At 47.2% G+C, this 21,393-nt stretch overlaps 1 protein-coding gene and 1 long non-coding RNA gene across 2 annotated transcripts in view; one reads left to right on the top strand and one right to left on the bottom strand.

The window, feature by feature from the left end:
• The window catches only part of PARVB (parvin beta), an 88,655-nt gene extending 76,285 nt beyond the window's left edge, over window positions 1-12,370 (bottom strand). Inside the window, exon 1 of the mRNA XM_006127729.5 lies at window positions 12,087-12,370. Within this exon, the coding sequence (XP_006127791.1) occupies window positions 12,087-12,201 (115 nt within the window). The 5' untranslated portion in view covers window positions 12,202-12,370. The remainder of the gene's footprint in view (window positions 1-12,086) is intronic.
• A 157-nt stretch (window positions 12,371-12,527) lies between these two features.
• The window catches only part of LOC112546528 (uncharacterized), a 29,490-nt gene continuing 20,624 nt past the window's right edge, over window positions 12,528-21,393 (top strand). The window contains exons 1-2 of the long non-coding RNA XR_003090232.3: window positions 12,528-12,877; window positions 15,984-16,162. This is a non-coding gene — a long non-coding RNA (uncharacterized LOC112546528). The remainder of the gene's footprint in view (window positions 12,878-15,983; window positions 16,163-21,393) is intronic.

Below are 21,393 nucleotides of genomic sequence, written 5' to 3'. Positions count from 1 at the left end.
GGTTGGCAGATAGCCGGTCTGTGAGGGGAGCTGGTTTTTAAACCGGTTCCCCTCGCAGACCAGCTCCCACCTGGCACCCCATGGTGCTGCCTCTGATCTAGAGGCAGCAGCACGGGGTGGCAGGGGGCTCCCCAGGAGCGGGGTTGGATTGTACTGGCTGCTAGCCCCACCCTGAGGGACTATAGAATAGTCAACTAACCACTAAGAGTTCATGAGGTTAGTTGATTATTCCATTACTGGCTATCTAACATCCCTATTCTAACAACATAAAATATGCAAATTCCCCTTCTAAAAACAATGCTGCCTAACCAGCTTTCATTCTATCACTGATCTACTTATTTAACTTTACATTGGCACAAGCAACAGTGATGCTGCATAAAAGCTAACCAAGTGCATACCAAAGACTCTGCGCTGTTTCTTTCAGACACTCTTGTTTTGTTAACATATTACCCTTTTATATGCAAATCAACTAGGAATCAATGTTTCTGACCCTGACCCTGAAAGCTGCGTGCCTCTTTTCCATTACCCCAGAATAGCTACTGGGCATACATCAATAATAAATTACACTTGGCTCTCACAGTGCTTTTCATCCACAGATCTCATGAGATGAAGTTACAAGAAGCAAACTAAGTATCATTCTCCCTGCTTTATGTAGGAGGAAAACAAAGCACAGAGAGGTGAAGTGCTGTCACAAGGCAGGTTGGTAGCAGAGCCTGGGACAGAATTTATGTTTCAAGTTTCACAGTCTAGTGTTTGATCAACAAGGACACATTGGGGTAGCAATGCTTTTCTTCAGTAGATATTGGAACTGGAAGTATCCTGAACAAACGAGGGGTTATCGAATACATAACAATGATGAAATATGGCATTTAATACCTAGAACATTTTCCACCTTATTATTAATTTTGCTCTATATTTAAGAATACCAGTGCTGCAGACCCATTGATTGAAATGATGTAAGAATTGTCTGTCTGGTCTTCCACTTAACGTTGCATTTCATGGTATGGCATTTCAATTGTATGGCAGCAGTGAAACATGATCCTCCAAACTGGCTGTGAGGTTAGTGATCATTTGTCAGAAATGTCATTGCAGAGCCTTGCGGCAAAAATTTTTTACTCATTATTTCCACATGGGACATAACGGTGGCCAAGAGGGGAAGAAGTTAGAAACAGAAGGAGAGGCGCAAACATCCGGCCGTGCAGGAAACAAAAGGGACACAGAGTGCCTTGTTAACAAGATAAGGAGAATACAAGAAGAGCTATGGTGTTAGTTGTTTCCTGCTATGAAACATGGCTCCATGGAACACGGATGGGAGGGACTACCAAAGTCAACAAGACAGAGGAGCCAGTTCTGACACAGAAAGGCAGAGCACCACTGAGGAAGAGGCTCAGAGTTGTAGCTAAGGAAGGGATCAGTCCTGCAGCTCTTACATCTAAAAAGCAGCAATCCAAGCAGTCCACTTACCTTCACTGGGACTATTTGTTTTGTTTTAAATACTGGAACATTTCATGCCATGGGAAGTAAAATGTAACAGAACATGTCGTTAAATAGAGGGATCTGGTTGTTATATCTTATGTGCCTGTCTGTCCATTCATCCATGAGTCTATTTGTTCAAGAACTTCTCCTAAGCTAATTTGATATGTAGCTTCCTCTAATGATAATTTAAAGCAAGGTCAGGGTTTGGTTGTACCAGGACAATGGGATGTGCCTTGAATTTGATGGTTTCTCATAAAATGGAAAGGGTAGAGTCTGGTAGGAGGGACAGTTACACACAGGGAGACAGCAAGAGGCCAGATATAGGGACCCAGACAACAATAATCCAGTCCCGGGTTTGTTTGGAGGATCATGTTTCACTGCTGCCACACAATTGAAATGCCATAGCCATTATGTGCAACTTTAAGTGGAAGAACAGCTATAATCCCATTGGCCTAGCAGGGGTGGAGAAAGGGACAGCTATCTATTTTAAAGAGAGAGTTTATCTGTTTGTATGTCAGTCTGCTCCCCACCTGAGTTTCTGGCACAAGGTTGGCCAAAGGACTAATTTGATACTGGATGCTAAATTGAGAACTCCCCATTAAGTTTCATTCTTGGATAGGTTTCTGACAGCTGGAGATTACCTAATAACTAGGCAGTGTGAGTCCAATGTACAGCTTTAGTCACTAAAAAAATTAACCTGGAAAAAAAGGAAAAGTGACTCCCAACCAAATACTGATGCCTGGCTCAGATATGTCACTTTTCCTTCCTTCCTTTAAGCCTAACCCTCTTCATTTGTAGAGATGATGATGAAGAAGAATCTGGTATTTTAGTATATATGTTGTGTTTTTAAAAATTAAAAACTAAAAATAATAATTTTTGCAACCTGTCTACATGGAAGATACTGTTAAAAAAAAAACAACAACCGCTTTTACAAACCATATTCCACATTTTAAAAAAGGGAAGTTAGTTTCTCTTGTGGGTCCAATTCAGCTATCCTCTTGACTGCAATGCCACTACTCACAGGGTAGGGCTATGTTGGAAGATGGAGCCAGGAGGCCTAGTGGACTTGATTCTGAACACTTTGTTCCATACTCACACAACTAGTCCCACTGATTACCAAGAGACTTAGGAATTCTGACCCCCACATTAACTTTGCTCTAAAGCGCATTCCTTTCCCCTAATTTCCCCCATCCCTCCTGGCAATGAGAATGGAGAACGTGGTGGAAAAGTCTTTGCCTGGATGAGTCATAGTGGGATTTAGATGTTTGGATTTTAATTTGTGTGGAGATCTGTGCATCAAAATGAGCTACCCAGAGCAGTGAAGGGGCTATAGGGTGCATTAGTCAGTGGATAGAGCTGTTTATCATGATGGTTTGCCTGAAACAGGGATGTTAGAAATAGTTTATTACAATAATCTCGTAACCGCTAAATTTCTTCGCAGTTACACAATTACGTGATGCTCCTACCCCGGGGCGTGCCAGCAGCCAGTGTGCTCCGGGATCCCCCTGCCACCCTTCACTGCTGCCTCTGTATCAGCGGCAGCAGTGTGGGGTGGCAGGTGGGAGCTAGTCCATGAGTGGAGCCGGATATAGCTAGGGAAGGGATCAGACCTGCAGCTCTTACTCCTTTGTTGGTGCACCTCTGCATACGTTCATGCACATAATTATGTTCATGCACATAATTCTGCAGATTGAGAGAAAAAAATCCACACGTGGATGAAAAAGATTAGAGGGAACATTGGTTGTGATTGCTGAATTTTTTTAATCCTAACATAGCCATACACAGATTTTGGAACCTGTGACAATGTAGAAGAAGGAATTAATAAGGGATATTTTAATTTACTGTTTCCAAGAGTTCTTTAAGCAACAGCCTCTTGACAATGATAGACCACTGGGTCCTCTTGTGGCCTGCTCTGGAAAAACATCCACCAACTATTGCCCCTATAGCAGGGGTGGGCAATAACTTTTGGCTGGGGGCCACTTCTAACTTCAGTACCGGGCAAATTAGTCGAAACAATAGTAAAGAATAAAATTGTGAAGCATGTAGAAGAACATAATTTGTTGGACAAAAGTCAACATGGTTTCTGTAAAGGGAAATCCTGTCTTACTAATCTGTTAGGGTATGTCTACACTACCCCCCTAGTTCGAACTAGGGGGGGTAATGTAGTCATACAGAGTTGCAAATGAAGCCCGGGATTTGAATTTCCCAGGCTTCATTTGCATAAAACTGGCCGGCGCCATTTTTAAATGCCGGCTAGAGCGGACCCCGTGCTGCGCAACTACACGCGGCACGGACTAGCTAGTTTGGATTAGGATTCCTATCTGAACTAGCTGTACGCCTTGTGGAACGGCCGGCGTGGAACGAGGCGTACAGCTAGTTCAGATTAGGAAGCCTAATCCGAACTAGCTAGTCTGTGCCGCGTGTAGTCGCGCGGCACGGGGTCCGACCTAGCCGGCATTTAAAAATGGCGCCGGCCAGCTTTATGCAAATGAAGCCCGGGAAATTCAAATCCCGGGCTTCATTTGCAACTTCGTATGACTACATTACCCCCCCTAGTTCGAACTAGGGGGGTAGTGTAGACATACCCTTAGAGTTCTTTGAAGGGGTTAACAAACATGTGGACAAGGGGGATCCAGTAGATATAGTATACCTGGATTTTCAGAAAGCCTTTGACAAGGTCCCTCACCAAAGGCTCTTGTGTAAATTACATGGCCATGGGATAAGAGGGACAGTCCTTTCTTGGATTGAGAACTGGTTAAAAGACAGGAAACAAAGGGTAGGAATAAATGGTAAATTTTCAGATTGGAGCGGGGTAACTAGTGGTGTACCGCAAGGGTCAGTCCTGGGATCAATCCTTTTCAACTTGTTCATAAATGATCTGGAGAAGTGGGTAAGCAGTGAGGTAGTAAAGTTTGCAGATGATACAAAACTGTTTAGGATAGTCAAGACAGAAGCAGACTGTGAGGGACTCCAAGAAGATCTCACCAAACTGAGTGATTGGGCAACAAAATGGAAAATGAAATTTAATGTGGATAAGTGTAAAGTAATGCACATCGGGAGAAATAACCCCAACTATATGTACAGTATGATAGGGGCTAATTTGGCTACGACAAATCAGGAAAGAGATCTTGGAGTTATCGAGGACAGTTCTCTGAAAACTTCCACTCAGTGTGCAGCGGCGGTCAAAAAGGCAAATAGGATGCTAGGAATTATTAGGAAAGGGATAGAAAAGAAGACCCAGAATATCTTACTGCCCCTGTATAAAACTATGGTACGCCCACATCTTGAATACTGTGTACAGATGTGGTCTCCTCACCTCAAAAAAGATATTTTCGCCTTGGAAAGGGTTCAGAAAAGGGCAACTAAAATGATTAGGGGTTTGGAACGGGTCCCATATGAGGAGAGGTTAAAGAGACTGGGACTTTTCAGTTTAGAAAAGAGGAGACTGAGGGGGGATACGATAGAGGTCTATAAAATCATGAGTGGTGTGGACAGGGCCAATAAAGAAAAGTTATTTATTAGTTCCCTAAATAGAAGAACTAGAGGTCACCAAATGAAATTAATGGGGAGCAGGTTTAAAACTAATAAAAGAAAGTTCTTCTTTACAAAGCGTGTAGTCAACCTGTGGAACTCCTTGCCAGAGGAGGCTGTGAAGGCTAGGACTATAATAGAGTTTAAAGAGAAGCTGGATAATTTCATGGATGTTAGGTCCATAAAAAGCTATTAGCCAGGGGATAAAACGGTGTCCTTGACCTCTGTTTGTCAGAGGCTGGAGAAGGATAGCAGGAGACAAATCGCTTGATCATTGTCTTCGGTCCACCCTCTCTGGGGCACCTGGTGCTGGCCACTGTCGGTAGACAGGATACTGGGCTAGATGGACCTTTGGTCTGACCCAGTACGGCCGTTCTTATGTTACGCTCACTTCAAAAATTTTTGCCCGAGAAGGGGCAGGGCCAAGGTATTTCTGGGCTACCCCACCCACAGACCATAACTGGTCAAAAGGTGGGGGAGTCCCTTTGCCCTCCCATTCCCACTAGGCACCCGTGCCCGTAGCACTGCAGGAAGAAGCTTTGCACGCTCCCCCACTCCCAGGCCAACCAGGGCATGGGGGTGGGGTAGCGCACAAAGCCTCCTCCAGCCATGCGAGAAGTAACACGGACTTCTCTCAGGGCTGGGGTAGGGCAAAGGAAGCTTCGTGCAGCTCTCCTACCCCCAGGCCCTGATTGGCCTGGGGGCGGACAGAGAGTGCAAAGCCTCCTTCCACCCTACCCCGGCCCTGCGAGGAGCACACAGCACTTCAAAGTGCTACATGCAAAGTGCTACGTGCTCCTCACAGGGCAGGAGAAGGCTTCACGCGCTCCCCCTGCCCCCAGGCCAATTTGGACCTGAGGGCAAGCGAGCTGCGCAAAGCTTCCTTTGCCTTGCCCCCGCCCTGCATGAACATATGGCACTTTGAAGAGCTGTGCACTCCTCACAGGGCAGGGGGGAGGGTGGAGGAAACTTCGAGTGCTCCTCGCGCCCCCAGGCCAATCAGGACTTGGGGGTGGGGGAGCGCATGATGTCTCTTCCCGCCCTGCGAGGAGCACAAGGCGCTTCACAGCACTGCATGGTCCTGCAAGGCCTCCGCGGGCCAGATCAACCCGCTTGGCGGGCCGGATCCGGCCCACGGAGTCCCTTTTGCCCACCCCTGCCCTATAGTGTATTCCTTCAACTGACAGCTGAGATAAGAGAGCAATTTCCCATGTTTCTAACCATAGAGGAAAGGGATTGACCATGTTCTCAAACATCTAATTTCAAGGGATGCCACTAATTTTAGTCTCTAAATTCCCTCTATTCCATGCCCTCTCACATTATTGATGAAAATGTAGACCAGAACTATCCAGAAATAGAGTACTGCCAATGTAGATGACCTCTCAAGGTCCCTCCGGCTATGTCTAGACTGCAGAGCTTTCCTGGGATACCTAAGGTATCCCAGAAAAACTCTGCCATGTCTAGGGAATGCGTCCGCTTTTTTGGAACAGTTTCCAAAAAGCAGGCGCATTCTTTTGGCATCCCTGTATTCCTCTCGGTGAGAGGAATAAGGGCTCTTCCAAAAGAGGAGGTTTTTCCGAAATTTAGCCCCATGTAGACAGGCCAAATTTTGGAAAAGCCTCTTCTGAAACAAAAAAAGCAGAAAAAGGTATGCAAATTGTGGTTTGCAATTTGCATATCTTTTCCCCCAAAAAAACCCTGCAGTCTAGTCGTAGTCTCCTAGTCTTACATTTCTCCATGTCTGTGAATTCTGGCAACTTTATCTTGAGCCTCACAATTTCTGTGTGTGTAAATCTGTAACTCCTGGAGGTGTATCACTAGTACAGAATCCCAGCTGTTACTTTTATTTTAGGAAAGGCAGTTTCTAGGCCTGAGGTTTACTATGCAAAGCTTGAAAATGTGCTCCCCAAAGGCTCAAAAACCAGGAGACAAAGAAAAAGAATCCAACACTGTTTTTAAAAATCCCCTGATTCTGTAGCCAATCTCATGAATTGTTTAAATGCAACTCGTGATTTTTAAATGCTTGGAGCTCACAATATTGGAATCATTAAACTAAGAGTTGAGAGAAGGCTGTTTATGTTGAAGATATGAAATCCACCATTTGGTTTAAATTTTCTATATGTGCATTTTTGGGGCTTTCATTTTGGCTCTTTGTTGCATGCTGCATTAGTGCCTTGGCAGATTGAAAGGAATGACTGGCTGGCATAGGGAAGAAGGCAAAAGAAGCTAAAGGAATTGAAGCCACTTCCCCTTATGGTTAATAACCTCCATGCATTCAAAGTCATAATGCTGACCCTGCCAGTATGTAAGTTGCAATAAACAAATTGTTTGGTAACAGCATAGGTATCTGGAAATATATTTTTCTAATTTCCAGTCATCCCATTTAAAAGGAAAAAGTCACAAATTTGAATTTCCTTCCTCTCAAGAAGAAGAATACAACTCAAGCAGTTTCCATCTCAATACAAAAGACAATAATTAAAAATAGGAATTCTAAAGCCAGTGGGAGCTGTGGCCACAACAGGAGTTGGCAAAATAATAGGCAAGCTCAGCAAAACATGTGTTTGACTTCAACTAAAACCAACTGCAGCAGCGGATGTCTTGAAAAACATAATCTTACAATGTGGAAATTGTTTGTTTAAAAGGGATGCTGGCAGTGCTCCATGTAATCTTTTCCATCCCTGTGTAGAATACATTTTTACGTGCACGGAGGCACATGTGAATTAAGGATGTGAAAGATTAACCGGTTAACCAGTAAGCATCATCTTTACTGGGTGGTGATTACCAGTTCCAGTTAACACTGAAGCAGTTCCCCATCCACCAAGAGCAGGAGGCTGCTCCAGCCCTGTGGGGCCTGTGCGGACAGGCACATCATGGGCAAGGACTGCTCTGGTTGGGCTGGAGCAGTCCCTGCCTGCGACAAAGAGGCTACTCCGGCCCAACCAGACTGGAGTGCCATGCTTCCCCACTTTTATCAATTAACTGGTTAAACATCATACTGAAGCAGTTAACCAATGAAACGGGATTTTACATTCCTAGTGTGAATGTGCACTACCAGTAGAAACACGAAACTTAGCTGTGTGGGTGCTCTGCTAATCGGTTGGACGGCATCTGAATCTCTTCTGAGTGGCCGCACAAGCACACAGCTTACATGAACACTGGATGCTGGCAAGCTATTAAGGCATGAGAGTCACCTTCAACAACCAAAAACAGTTGTATATTTCAAGATTTGGGGTCCCTATCCAGAGACTGATTCCTCCATCCCATTCTTTTCAAACTGACTTATATCAGGGGATGTTGTGACTATGTGAGGAATCATTGCCTCAGAAATAGAATAGTGGGCCAAACTTTGCGGAACTTTGACTTTTAAAAAAGGATGCTAATCAAAGAAATTGCTTTTCTTCTCCCTGGTTGCAGTTTGGTGTGGCCTACCAACATATCCTTTCATCAAGTTTGGAAGCCAAATATTTATATAAAAAAAAACCCATATAGGCTGTGTCTAGACTGGCAAGCTGCTTCTGTGGAAAAACTTGCCAGCTGTCTACACTGACTGCTTGAATTTCCGCAAGAACACTGATGATCTCATGTAAGAAATCAGTGCTTCTTGCGGAAATACTATGCTGCTCCCGTTCGGGCAAAAGTCATTTTGCGCAAAAGGGCCAGTGTAGACAGCTCAGATTTGTTTTGCACAAAAAAGCCCCAATTGCAAAAATAGTGATCGGGGCTTTTTTGCGCAAAAGCACGTCTAGATTGGCCACGGACGCTTTTCAGCAAAAAGTGCTTTTGCGGAAAAACGTCTGTGCCAATCTAGACGCTCTTTTCCGCAAATGCTTTTAACGGAAAACTTTTCCATTAAAAGCATTTGCGGAAAATCATGCCAGTCTAGACGTAGCCATTCAGTAAACTTCCGATAATCCAGCACCTTTGGGACCCAGGGGGTGCTGGATTATTGGATATGCCAGAGTACCGGAAGGGGCGCTATGAGGGATCGGGGGTGGGGGGGGAAACGGTCAGCAGGGAACTGGGTAATGTGGGCAGCACTCCAGCTGCTCTGCCCCCGGTATCCCCAAGTCCGCCGCTCGTCAGTTTCAGCAGCAGCGGATTTGGGGAAGCCAGGGGCAGAACAGCTGGAGTGCTGCCAGATTGGTCCTGCAGGACTGCTCAGGTGAGGGGCGAAGCTGCGGGACCAACCCGGCAGCACCCCATCTGCTTTGCCCCGGCTTCTTCAAGTCCGCCGCTGCTGAAAGTGACCAGTGTCGGACTTGGGAAAGTTGGGGGCAGAACAGCTCCAATTGTCTGGCTGGCCAGAGCACTTCTGGATTCCAGTTGATGCCGGACTATCAGGACCATGGGATGCTGAACAACTGGTGTTTTACTGCAGAAGTTAACTGCTGTTCATAGGGTAATTAAGTGTAATTAAAACACACAATTTCAATAGCCAATTGAAAGGAGCTTCAAATGAAGTGACTTATCTCTTCTCCCTCACCCACAATCTTAATCTAGAGACCAAACCAAAAATGTCTCTGATCAGCAAGGTCAAAATTAGATTCAAACATAAAGAAATAACACTCAGGTTTCCTGCTACCAGATGTCAATTGTTTATGAGTAAGGATGATGATGATGAGGGATACTTCCTGTGTAGGACTCACCATGCATTCAGAGTCAAAGAATCAGAGGGCAAGAAAGTGAGTTATCCTTAAAAGGGACATTGGCAAGTAGTTTTGGGGAGGATTAAGTTTAGTTTATAAAGAATTAAAACTAGCGCTACAAAATCTAACTGCAGTATCTTCTTATTTACACAAAAGTTGCATAATTTTAACGTACTGGTATAGTTTAAGCAGTATAACTACCCGGAGGGCCTGTCTACAGTTAAAATGCTACAGGGGGGCAGCTGTGCTGATGGGAGGGGTTAATCTGTCAGCATAGGTAATTAACCTCCCTAAGAGGTAGTAGCTAGGTGGATGAAGAATCCTTCTGTCAATGGAGGGGGACTTAAGCTAACCAAGATACACTGTTCAGAAGTGCAGATTTTTTCCAGCTGTGACTGATATAATTAAGCCAACCTGACTTTTTAGTATAGACCAGGCCTTAGCATATATGCAATTTATACCAGCAAAACTGTGATTTTAACCGGCATAGTTTATTCCAGTTTCCCTTCACTCCAAGAGAAATAAACTATACTGATAAATAACCAAAATAGCTATGCCAAAAAACTATACAGTGTAGACCTCGCTTAGTATAACTGTAAATGACCACAATGGCATAACTACAACACTGCAGCTACACCATGGTAGCACTTCAATGTTGATCAGAGATGGGCAATAATTTTCAATGGTGAGGCCACACCAAGATTTCTTAAGTGGTCCTGGGCCACACTTTTCCATGAAAGGGGTACAGGATCTGGGATGGAAGTTGGATGCAGATAGGAGCTGGGAGCAGGGAACTGGGGTGCAGGAGTGGATGTGAGGTCTGAGAGGGAGTTTGGGTAAAGGAGGGGATTGTGATCTGGGGCAAGGGATTGGGGTACAGGATCCAGAAGGGAATATAGGTGCAGGATCGGATTCTGGCCTGAGTGAGGACTGTAGGAGGGGATGCAGAGTCTTGGAAGGAGTTGTGACATGGAGTGAAGATGCAGAGGATTTGAGTGGAGACTAGGGCAGGGGGTTGGGATGCCACGAGAGGCAGGCTTTGGTTGAGAGGTGCTTATGTCGGAGGCTCCCAGCCAGCAGCCCTGCAGGACCCTGAAGCAGGCTCCTTGCCTCCCAGAAGCTCCAGGCTGCTCCCCTGTGGCTCTCTGCCCCAGGCACTGAGGTGTGGAGGAAGGCTTCACACCCTGCTTCCGCCTCCATCATAATTTCTCCACTCCTATCGGCCGGTTGAGCCAAAAAATTTTGCTGAGGGCAGGGGCAGTGTACGAAGCCTCTCCCTACCCTAGGCATCTGGAACAGAGAGCACCACAGAGAGCTTAAAGTGGTGTGGGGCTGCTTCCTGCCTGAGGACGTGCCCACAGGCCGGATACAGTGACTTGACCGGCCAGCACCTTGCCTGCCCTGGTGTAGACTAGGAATGTTAAAATGTATTTATTTGGGAAAATGTGTACCTGCTGAAATTTTCAGCAGGTACACATTTACAAATGGGCAGAGGGGGCTCCCACGGAGCCACCTGCTCCCCCCTTCCCACTCTGCATTGCTGCCTCTGGTGCTGGTGCTCACAGGGAGCCTGCTTAAAAGAACAGGTAGCAGCATGTGGGAGAGGATGTCTCTGCCTGTAACTATAAAAGTTAGCAGATGATCTCAGGCTCACACCCCTAGTGCAGACACTCACTATAGTGCGGGAAGGGATTCCAAAAGTCATTCTCCCCCCACACACCCACCCAAAACAGATATACCTGTAACAAAACAGCATGTAGAACCCCAGCCCAGAAAAACTGGCTGGCTTTAAAAGGGTCTCCTGCAGTGTTTCCAACCCAAACTCCCCAGCATTGTGCTGAAACAGTGGCCCCTGGCATTTTCCAGACTCTGTCCTTTTCCAAGAGAAAAAAGTGTTAGGGTTATTCCCCCTGACAGTTCAGGTACAAGAACATCAGGGGCGATGGAAAGTAAAACTCCACAGAAACAGTGAAAATTGTCCCTCCTGCCTAAGCGAAGAGGGAGTCCACAAAGGAAGAGCAGCCCACAGCAAGGAGCAACGGGGATGGGCCCAGCAGGCGGCCAGCTCGAGGCGACTCCAGCGGGCTCCCGCCACTGTTTATATTTGTGCACTACCCTGCAGCCTGGCGCCGGCGAAACGGGGAATGAGCTTTACGGCATTTAATGAGCGGTGCCCTCGCAGCCACGCGGAGCTGATCGGGCTGCCCGGGCGCCTCCCCTCCTGCACAGCCAGCGCGGCTGCTCGGATCCCTAAAGTCTCCCAGCCCTGAGGGCCAAACCCGGCCACACCCCAGCCCAGGCTCAGCTGCCTCCGGGCCCATGGGAGTCCCACAAGGGGGGCTCCCAAGTTTCCCTCCCTCCCTCCATGTCCCCTGGCCGGGGGGCAGCCGCTGCAAGTCACTTTGCTCCGACTCCCCGCGCGGGCAGCCTCACCCTCCTTCGCCTTCTTCTTCCTCGCCAGCGTCCCGCCGAGCTTGCCCAGGAAAGACTCGTCCTTCTTCATCCTGTGGGGCCGCAGCGTGGGGGAGCGGACGGGGGCCGAGGACATCTGGCGGGCTGGGCTGGGCAGGCGGAGGAGAGGGCCACGGGCCGGCAGAGCCCCGGGGGCAGGAGCGGCAGGGAAGCAGCAGCCCGCGCTGCCTCAGCCAGCGGAGGAAGGCAGGGCGCTAGGGGGAGGGCCGGCCGGGCGGGTGCGAGCCCCACACGCCGGGAAAGGGGCGGGCTGGGAGCGGCCGCTTCCCAGCCTGTCACAGCGCCCTGCCCTGGCGTGGAAGTCCAGGGAAGCCCCCTCGGGCGGCCAGCGGGCTCCCTCCTACAGCCTATACCCCCCCCCCCCATGCTGATGACCAGGAGCCTTGCGGGGGGGGGGGGGTGTTAAGGAGAGCGGGCCAGTGTCAGCCCTACACGTGCGCTGCGAGCCTGGGGCCGAGACACGGCCACGCCGCTCGTGCGCGGGAGCCCCGAATTCGCCCGACCAGTGCCATGCAAAGATCCAGGGGGGCCGCCACTGCTCGGGCTGCCCGTAGCGCCAAGAGCAGGGGGGGAAGCGGGTCCACAGTGCAAACGTGCCGTGGTTCACATGCGGTGTCGTGCGGAGGTGAAAGGAAGCGGTGCGCCCTGGTGCGCAGCTCCGGGGGAGCTGGCGGAACTACAGACGGCAGCAGGGAGCCACTGGGAGAGCTGGCACGGATCCTGGTTGCAACAGGACAGTAACTGTAGGAAAAGTTAAGTTACTTGCAGCATGTGTGAGACAGGAGCTGGGAAGCCCTGCTGGGAGCTAGGCATCGCAGGGCACACCCGCGGACGGGCCAGCCCTGCTGGGCATGGCAAGAGACAAGCCCCAGGGCTGGAGAGGCGGTGGCAGGCACGGAGGTGTGTGCCTTTGCCCAAAGTGGGTGGAAGAATTGGGAATCCAGCTTCGAGCAGCACCTCAGTGGGTGTCAGTTGTCCCACAAGGGAGCAATGGCAGCGTCCACTAGTTGAGGGTCTGTCCCAAAACTCAGATTCCCCAAGGCAGTACCTGGCCTATTAGCCCCCCCCCCCCTGCCTCTTAAACAGTGTATATGTTATTGTCCTCTCTCCCACTCTGTGGCTACGTCTACACTGGCCCCTTTTCCGGAAGGGGCATGTAAATTTCACCAGTCGTCGTAGGGAAATCCGCGGGGGATTTAAATATCCCCGCGGCATTTAAATAAAAATGTCCGCCGCTTTTTTCCGGCTTTTAAAAAAGCCGGAAAAGAGCATCTACACTGGCCCCGATCCTCCGGAAAAAGTGCCCTTTTCCGGAGGGTCTTATGTCCTACTTTATTTAAATGCCGCGGGGGATATTTAAATCCCCCGCGGATTTCCCTACGACGACTGGTGAAATTTACATGCCCCTTCCGGAAAAGGGGCCAGTGTAGACGAGCCCTGTGTGTCTCTCATTCCCCGGGGGCAGCAGTCCTGCAATGAGCTTCAAGAGGCTAGATGCCTGTGCCTACTGGGACCCCATTGTTGCAGAGGGACTCCTCCTGGGCACAGATGTGCAAAGTTCATTATAGGACTGAGGTCACTGACTCTGGAACAGGAATCGTGCTGTGTTGTATAATAGTGCAGCACCTAGCACAAGGGAATCACGGTCTCTCTGGGGATCTCTGAGCACTACTTCTATATAACTATTCAATCCCAATAAAGAAAGACTACAAGGCAAAGTAACTCATGATCCAGCTGAAATATTTATTTTATTTCTCATTTCTCTGTATATATCATCATTAAGATCTGGATATTGTAAGTTGTTCTGCAAGAGCACATCTGAGTGCAGAGCCCCATTGACCTCTCTGATGCTTACTGTAGGGGCCGCATTTTATAAGCCCCCATGAGTGTGAACAGATGCTTCACTGAACACAAATAAATACAGATCCCAAAGAGGTTACAAATCTTAGGCTCTAATCCTAACAACTCTTATGCTCATGTTTAATTTAATAATTCTATTGAGTTCAGTGGAACTGCTCAGGTGCTTAACATTAAGCATCAGCCTTAGACTGAGATCCCCCATGTTATTCCAGGTGAGGATGTAAGCATGACAGGTCTGTACTATTATACCTTTATCAAACTAAGAAAAATGTTGTACAAAGGAATATTTGAAAAGTGTGTGGGGACCCCCTATTAGGGATAAAAAGGCTGGTGCATTATTTTCCTTTGATGAAATGATGGACTTTTTATGAGCTTGCATTGTTTAGTAATGTGCTGGACAGTACAGGGTGCACATTTTTGTGGGGCAACAAGGCTGGGCCTAAGAATTTGTGGCTCTTGCCGTATGTGTAATTCACAAGTGACTGGTCATTAGAGGCCCATGTATTTAGCTGGAAATGAATTTGCACATTGAAGGCTGTATGTGCAAGTCAGGAGTGGATGTTCTGACAACACAGCAGTGTAAAAAGTACCCAGGTTAGAGAATTCAGGGTACACAGCTGTTCAACAGTCCAGATTGTACCCTGGGAAATGAGACATAGCAGACATTTCCCCTCCAGGGAGCCTGTCATGAACAGGAGTGCTGACCAGCACCTGGTGACTAAGGCGTTAACTCAGGTACCTAGCAAGGGGAGGGGAGAGGGAGGAGGGTTCGGGCAGTCAGCCAATAAAAATGCAGGTAGGAATTTCAAACTGGGACAGGGGGGTTTTCCCTCTCTCTCTTTTTTGTTTAAGAGCAGAGCAGTTTCTCCCAGGTATTGAGGGAGAGATGCTTTCTCTCTCCAAGAATGGACTTCTTGAATTGTGTAAGTAGGGAAAAGTTTAGATAGTTCATCAGGGTCTGTTCCTTGTTTGGAAATCATGTCTGAGCTGGCTAATTGTTTTTCTCTTTTGTAATTAAGGATTACAACCCAGGGACTTTCCCTGAATCTGTGTCAATTATGGCTACTTACCACCTGATCAATTTACTATGCTTGCAATGGTAGTTTTGCTTCGATAATAAAAGAGTTTTCTTTTTATTTTGATTAACCAGCATTGGTTAATTGTTGTATCCTTAGGATTAAGTGCCTAGTTACAAGGGCAGAGTCCATTGTTCTCTGTGGATTCCCTGTTTGTTTTCCCAACTCCAAGCAAAACAGAGATTGGGGGCAAGGGGGAGAGCTTTACCTTCGGGAGGAGATTCCCAAATGATCTCTTCCCTGGAAAAGGGTTTTTATTTTATATTTTCTTTTAATCACTTGGGAGGTAGTAGCACGGAACTAGTCTTGTCTTTTTTTGGATCACAGGGGGACTAAGATTGAGTAAATTTGTCTCTAGGAATCACAGAGACAGGTTTTGCTGTGTTTATTCTGCTCGCTTCCCTCCTCCTCCTCCCTCTCTCCCCCCTCCCTCCCTCCACACACACACACACACACACACACACCCCTTCTGCATTTGTAATGCCAGAGTGGAGAACAACCATGACAGAGCCTCACAGAAGTCAATAGGGCTCTTCATTGGTAGTCACCCATGCAGAACAACTTGCAATATTGAGACCTTAAGATGAACTATACAGAGAGACACAGACAGGCCTGGCCAAAGCGTGTGTGGGGTGGGCTGGGGCAGGAGCTGGGCAGCGCAGGGCCCTGAGTGCGTGGAGCTGCAGGGCCCTGAATATGCGGGGCCCACGGCGACCACCTTGCCCAAAAGCCAGGCCTGGATACAGACCGAGAAGTCTCAGAGGAGTATATACAGAGAAGTGAAAAACCAAGAGAGTGGGGAGGAAAGGGAGGTGGCATGTTTCCGATATATGACTGGGTGGTGACTCACTTGAGGCAGACAGCATAATCCTTGGTGGTTTACATACAATGATTTCAAATGGAACACTTGTGTTTTTTATAGGTGATAAAGCAGAAGTGAGCTTTTCAGGAGCAGTTTGAATCCTGAGAGGATGGAGGGAACTAGGAGATGGCGGAAGGGCTTTCCGACAGGCCAGGGCAGCAGGGAAGAAAGCCTGAAGGCATATGTCAGAGCAAGAGACGAAAGGGGTGTCACGGCTATCTATCCTCACTGACTAAATGGTACGGGGGATCAGGGCCGGATTAGGGGGCGCCAACCTATGGGGGGGCGCTTGATGGCAGCTGTAAGGGGTGTTGCACACCCGGCCGCGCAGCACCCCTTAGAGCTGCCATCAGGTGCCATGTGCCTGGGGCAAGGGGCCGCACGGCGCCCCTTAGACCTGCAGTCGGCCACTGTGTGCCCAATTGCAGCTGTAAGGTGTGCCGGGGGTGGAGCCGTGCATGTGCCCTGTGCCCGGGGATGGAGCCATGCATGCATCGCGCACCCGCAGCTCAGGAATGGCTTGAGCCGGCCTTGGGGGGGATACAAAATGGAAATCAAATCAGATATATGCAGACGCTATGTCAAAGCAAGGACAAAGAGTATGACTCTTTACAGATAAGGAAATTAGGTGGTGTTTGTTTCTGTTTGTTTTTAACCTTTTACAAGTTATGGAAGGAGATTATGCTATTAGGGGGTGAACTGGCTCAGTATTTTGTGTTTCTATAGCAACTTTCTCTGAAGTAACTCAGAGCAGTTTACAAATATAATTGTTGTTAAATTAAAAATCCCTCTTCTGTCTGAAAATGGCTTACCTGCTATGGTTACAAGTAACATCTAACTGAAAATGAGAGAGTTTTTTTTTTAATTCCCCTATTGCTTTGTCTTGTTTTCTTTATGGATTTAAGCACTTTGTGTATAGTCAGTTTCATGGTGTTACTTTCACAACAACTTTAGTCACCTGCCCTATTATTTGTGTGACTTTTTTCCAGAAATCAACAGAGGGGAGAAACATTTTAACATTTTCTATGAACAGGGGCGGCCCGTGACTATAGGCCAACTTGGCCATCGCCTAGGGTGCTGCCTTCAGCGGGGCGCCAGGCGCCCAATTATGACATCATTTGGTGCCCAGGGCGCCCGATGATGTCATCACTCCATTGACGGACGTGCAGGCGGGGGCGCTGATTACGCGTTCCGCCTGGGGTGCCAGCTGCCACAGCCCGCCTCAGGCTGCTCCTGTCTATGAAGCACCAAAACTGGCAGCAGGTCTCGACTAGCTTCTGTTTCTCAGCCTATCCTTAACTTTTTTTTTTTTTTTTAAACTGACAAGATTTCAAGTTTGTAGTGCCTCTTTATTTAAGCTTTCTACTGTCCTTGAATCAAGTTGTCTTTTCAATCTGGGTTTCAATCATCTCAGTTAGTGGGTGTAATCAAGAGTTAATATTTTACTGTTATACATTCTGAATATAGGCAACAACTCAAAGTCAATACTGCAATATAATAAAACTAGAAGACTTACACAGCATTGCCTGGGTTCTTCAGAGCGAGAAGCTGATGATTTGAGGGATACAGGAGTCAGGACAGGGCCTTCAGGATGGGGGGGGGAGAGGGGAACAGTGCACAAAGCAGTGGTGGAGGGGGTGAGAATGAAGGTTGAGGATGGGCTATCAGTGGGGGAAGACAAAGAAGCTGCATACCAAATTTGCTGGTCTTAACTCTTCCCGTTTAGGAGTTCTTGAACAAATGAACTCAGACACATGGACAGACGCATAAATCTCTAGAACAGATTAAGATAAATATGTCTTTGCTTTTTAATATTGCACTATAAATGTTTCAATCATAATGAATTTGTTAGGTTTTCAATTTAGTAAATACTTTTGTTTGGGAATTTTGTAATAAACTTAATTACATTTGCCTGTGACCTCCATAGGAAAAGCATGGCTACAAAATCTCGCCTCTTGCAAAAACATAAGCGTGTACATCATTGTGCCCCCATGAGCAGTCCCTCTGACCGGTCACACTGCAAGCATATTAGTCTTTGCAGGATCAGGGCCTAAATGCTAGCAGAATCTACTAAAATAGTTCATCTTACAGTCCAGGTACTGAACAATGTGGTTGCCAGATGAGAATATCTTGAAAGCAGACAGGAAATATGTGTTCTAGAAAACCAAGCTGTCAAAATATTTGAATCATATTGTAAAAAAAAATGCTTACTTACATATGCCAGTGTCATGGCATGATGGAGGCCAAGATCTAGCTGGGAGTCCCTGTGAAATCTGGGAATGATCAGTGGTTAGAGCCCAGTGCGGATACAAAACGTTGTATCTACAGCTGTATCTGTATCCACAAAAATGAGCCACGAATATCCGCATTCCCATCTGCCCATGGATATAAAGCAGATAGCTGCAGATTTGCAGGGCTCCACACTTACAGTGGCAAGGGGTAAGTGCTAAGTCATAACCTCCGTTCCAGATGCAGCATTTGGCTTGCAATGAGCTTCCTGGTCTTGAGCTAGTTTTCTCTCTATTCAGCAAAATGAAAACGCTGGAATTTCACACTTGCCATCTCCTTCTCATGTATCCTGCTCAGTAAATTCTAGAACTGTGGCCCTCCTGGCTTGCTACTTGTTTGTATGCCCTTGCACTTATTAACAGATGTGAGCTGAGTTGGTCAGTGAACAAAATATTTAATTTAATTTGGCCTTTACTGATAAAAGTACACAAACTTGCATTACATTGGTTATATGTTTTGGTTGTTAACATTTAACAAATATATAATATTACATGGTATTTCAATCCATTTTTCTTCCTATCAAGGAAGAAAAGTTGTGTTTAAGGAATTTGACTTACAACGGGAGACCTGTTTTTTGTTCCCTACTCCATCAGACTTCCTTTCTTTATGCAGGACAATTCACCATACTTTGTTTCAGTGTCATCTGTTAAAATGTGAATAATGTCCACTAAGGCACTTTTCAGCTTAATCTATTAGTGCTTCTGAAAGATTTGGCTGGATAGCACAGTGCAGTGGGTACCATTAACACTTTAATATTTACTCCCTTTACTGCCATATTTTCTGTCTCCTGGTGAGCCAGGGAACTATTATTCCCATTTTACAGAAAAGGAAACTCAGGCACAGAGGGAATAAGGCCCAAATTCACAAAGGTACTTTGGTACCTAACACTCATTTAAATAATTGGGAATTAGGTGCCTAAATACCTTTGTGAAGCTGGACCTAAATGATTTGCCCACAGTGCTACAATGAGACAATAACCAGAACTCCCACTTCCATGTTCTAACCACTATATAAAGGATCCATAAAAGGCTTATGCATCACTTAAGTCCCACTTAAACACTCAAAATAGGACTTAAGTGATGTAAGGTCTCACGCTGGCTTTCTGCCCAGAGATTTAACTGTGTGTGATCTGTTAGGCAATCATTCAGAAAGTGCACTGAAAGCATTTAATTTTGCTCACATGCATATATAATTAGACCTCACTAAATGTTAAATTTTACTGATGAATGTTGCTCTTCTTTGAACTGTAACCAAAATGCCTACCTTGCTGTCTGGGTTTGCATATTGCATTAATAAAAACACATCTCTTGAAACTTTCCTGTGTTTCATAGATAGCAGTGCATGCACAGAAATATTACACTGGGTTAGATTCCTAATAAGCTTTATTACTCAAGCGTATTTTAGCAGAAGTATTTCTATAATATTGGAATGGGGGTTGCATAATTCTGTGACTTAGCTATTGTAGTAAGAAGATTTAAACACTTTGTAGATGTGCTTTGGCAATCAGGCTTCACTTTACTAAATATATATCCCTATGAGGCTGTGTGCAATCCAAATATTTACAAGTAATCACGAGGCCTCTATACCCCTTGGCTGTGTCTAGACTGGCAAGTTTTTCCGGAAAATCAGCCGCTTTTCCGGAAAAACTTGCCAGCTGTCTACACTGGCAGCTTGAATTTCCAGAAAAGCACTGATGAGCTCATGTAAGATTGTCAGTGCTTTTCCGGAAATACTATGCTGCTCCCGTTCGGGCAGAAGTCTTTTTCCGAAAGACTTTTGCGCAAAAGGGCCAGTATAGACAGCACAGTACTGTTTTCCGCAAAAAAGCCCCGATCGCAAAAATGGCAATCGGAGCTTTTTTGCGGAAGAGCGCGTCTATATTGGCCACGGACGCTTTTCTGCAAAAAGTGCTTTTGCGGAAAAGCATCCTGCCAATCTAGACGCGCTTTTCCAAAAATGCTTTTAACGGAAAACTTTTCCGTTAAAAGCATTTTCGGAAAATCATGCCAGTGTAGACGTAGCCCTAAAGTTGGGAGCCAAGTGATGTATGAGCGGTCTACACAAAGAGGAATTTTACCCATGTCTACACTAGGAAACTACAGTAAACTTCAGCACCTTTGGGACCCAGGGGATGCCGGATTATCAGATATGCTGGACTATCGGAAGGTGGGGCTATGAGGGGTCTGGGTGGTGGGGGTGCCACCCCAGACCCCTCATAGCCCCCCCTTCCTATAGTCCGGCTCTGCACTAGGCGTCCCTGATTCAGCCGCTGCTGAAACTGACCAGGAACGGCTGAATCGGAGACGCCTGGGGCAGAGCAGCTGGCGTGCTGCCGGGTTGGTCGGGGTAACGCCGACCCTTGGCACGGCGAGACCAACCAGGCAGCACCCCAGCTGCTCTTGGGGATGCCTGGGGCACAGCAGCTGGGGTGCTGCTGGGTTGGTCCCACAGCGCCGCTCCTTGGCGCTACTGGATCAGCTCGGCAGCACCCCAGCTGCTCTGCCCCAAGCGTCCCCAAGCCAGCCGCTGCTGTAATTGACCAAGAGCTGACTCCAGGAAGCCTGAGGCAGAGCAGCTCTGCCTCGGGCTTCCTGGAATCAGCCGCTGGTCAATTTCAGCAGCGGCTGAATCAGGACGCCTAGGGTGCTGCCGGGTTGGTCCCGCAGCCCCCAGGGGCAGCGCTAGGGGACCTACCCGGCAGCGCCCCAGCTGCTCTGCCTCCGGCTTCCCTGATTCAGCTGCTGGTCAGTTTTAGCAGCGGCTGAATAGGGGAAGCTGGGGGCAGAGCAGCTCCAATGGTCCGGCTGCAGAGCACTTCCGGGTTCCTGATGGTGCCGGACCATCAGGAGTGCCGGACCGTCAGATACCGGACCAATGGAGTTTTACTGTATTTTGAAATAACTAAATTCAACTTAACTCCCATTTTTACAAAATCAAAATTGCATGTCCCCACTATAGAGAAGCCTCGAAATTACTCAGAGGCAGGCTCCATTAATGTGGAGCCTTAGAGCCCCAGGAAGCACTGGGGAGTCATAAGTTCAAATCTCTCTGGGGAGTAGTTATTTCGAAATAACTGTTTTGAAATTAGCATTCTTCCCCGAGCAAAGCAGGAGTTCGGATTTCGAAATAAGCAGCCCCTTATTTTGAAAGAACGGGCTTGGTAGTGTGGACCCTCCACTTA

The sequence above is a fragment of the Pelodiscus sinensis genome, chromosome 1 (genome assembly GCF_052426305.1).
Source record: "Pelodiscus sinensis isolate ZL-2025 chromosome 1, ASM5242630v1, whole genome shotgun sequence".
Taxonomy (NCBI): Eukaryota; Metazoa; Chordata; order Testudines; family Trionychidae; genus Pelodiscus; species Pelodiscus sinensis.
This window is presented reverse-complemented; position numbering and strand designations above follow the sequence as displayed.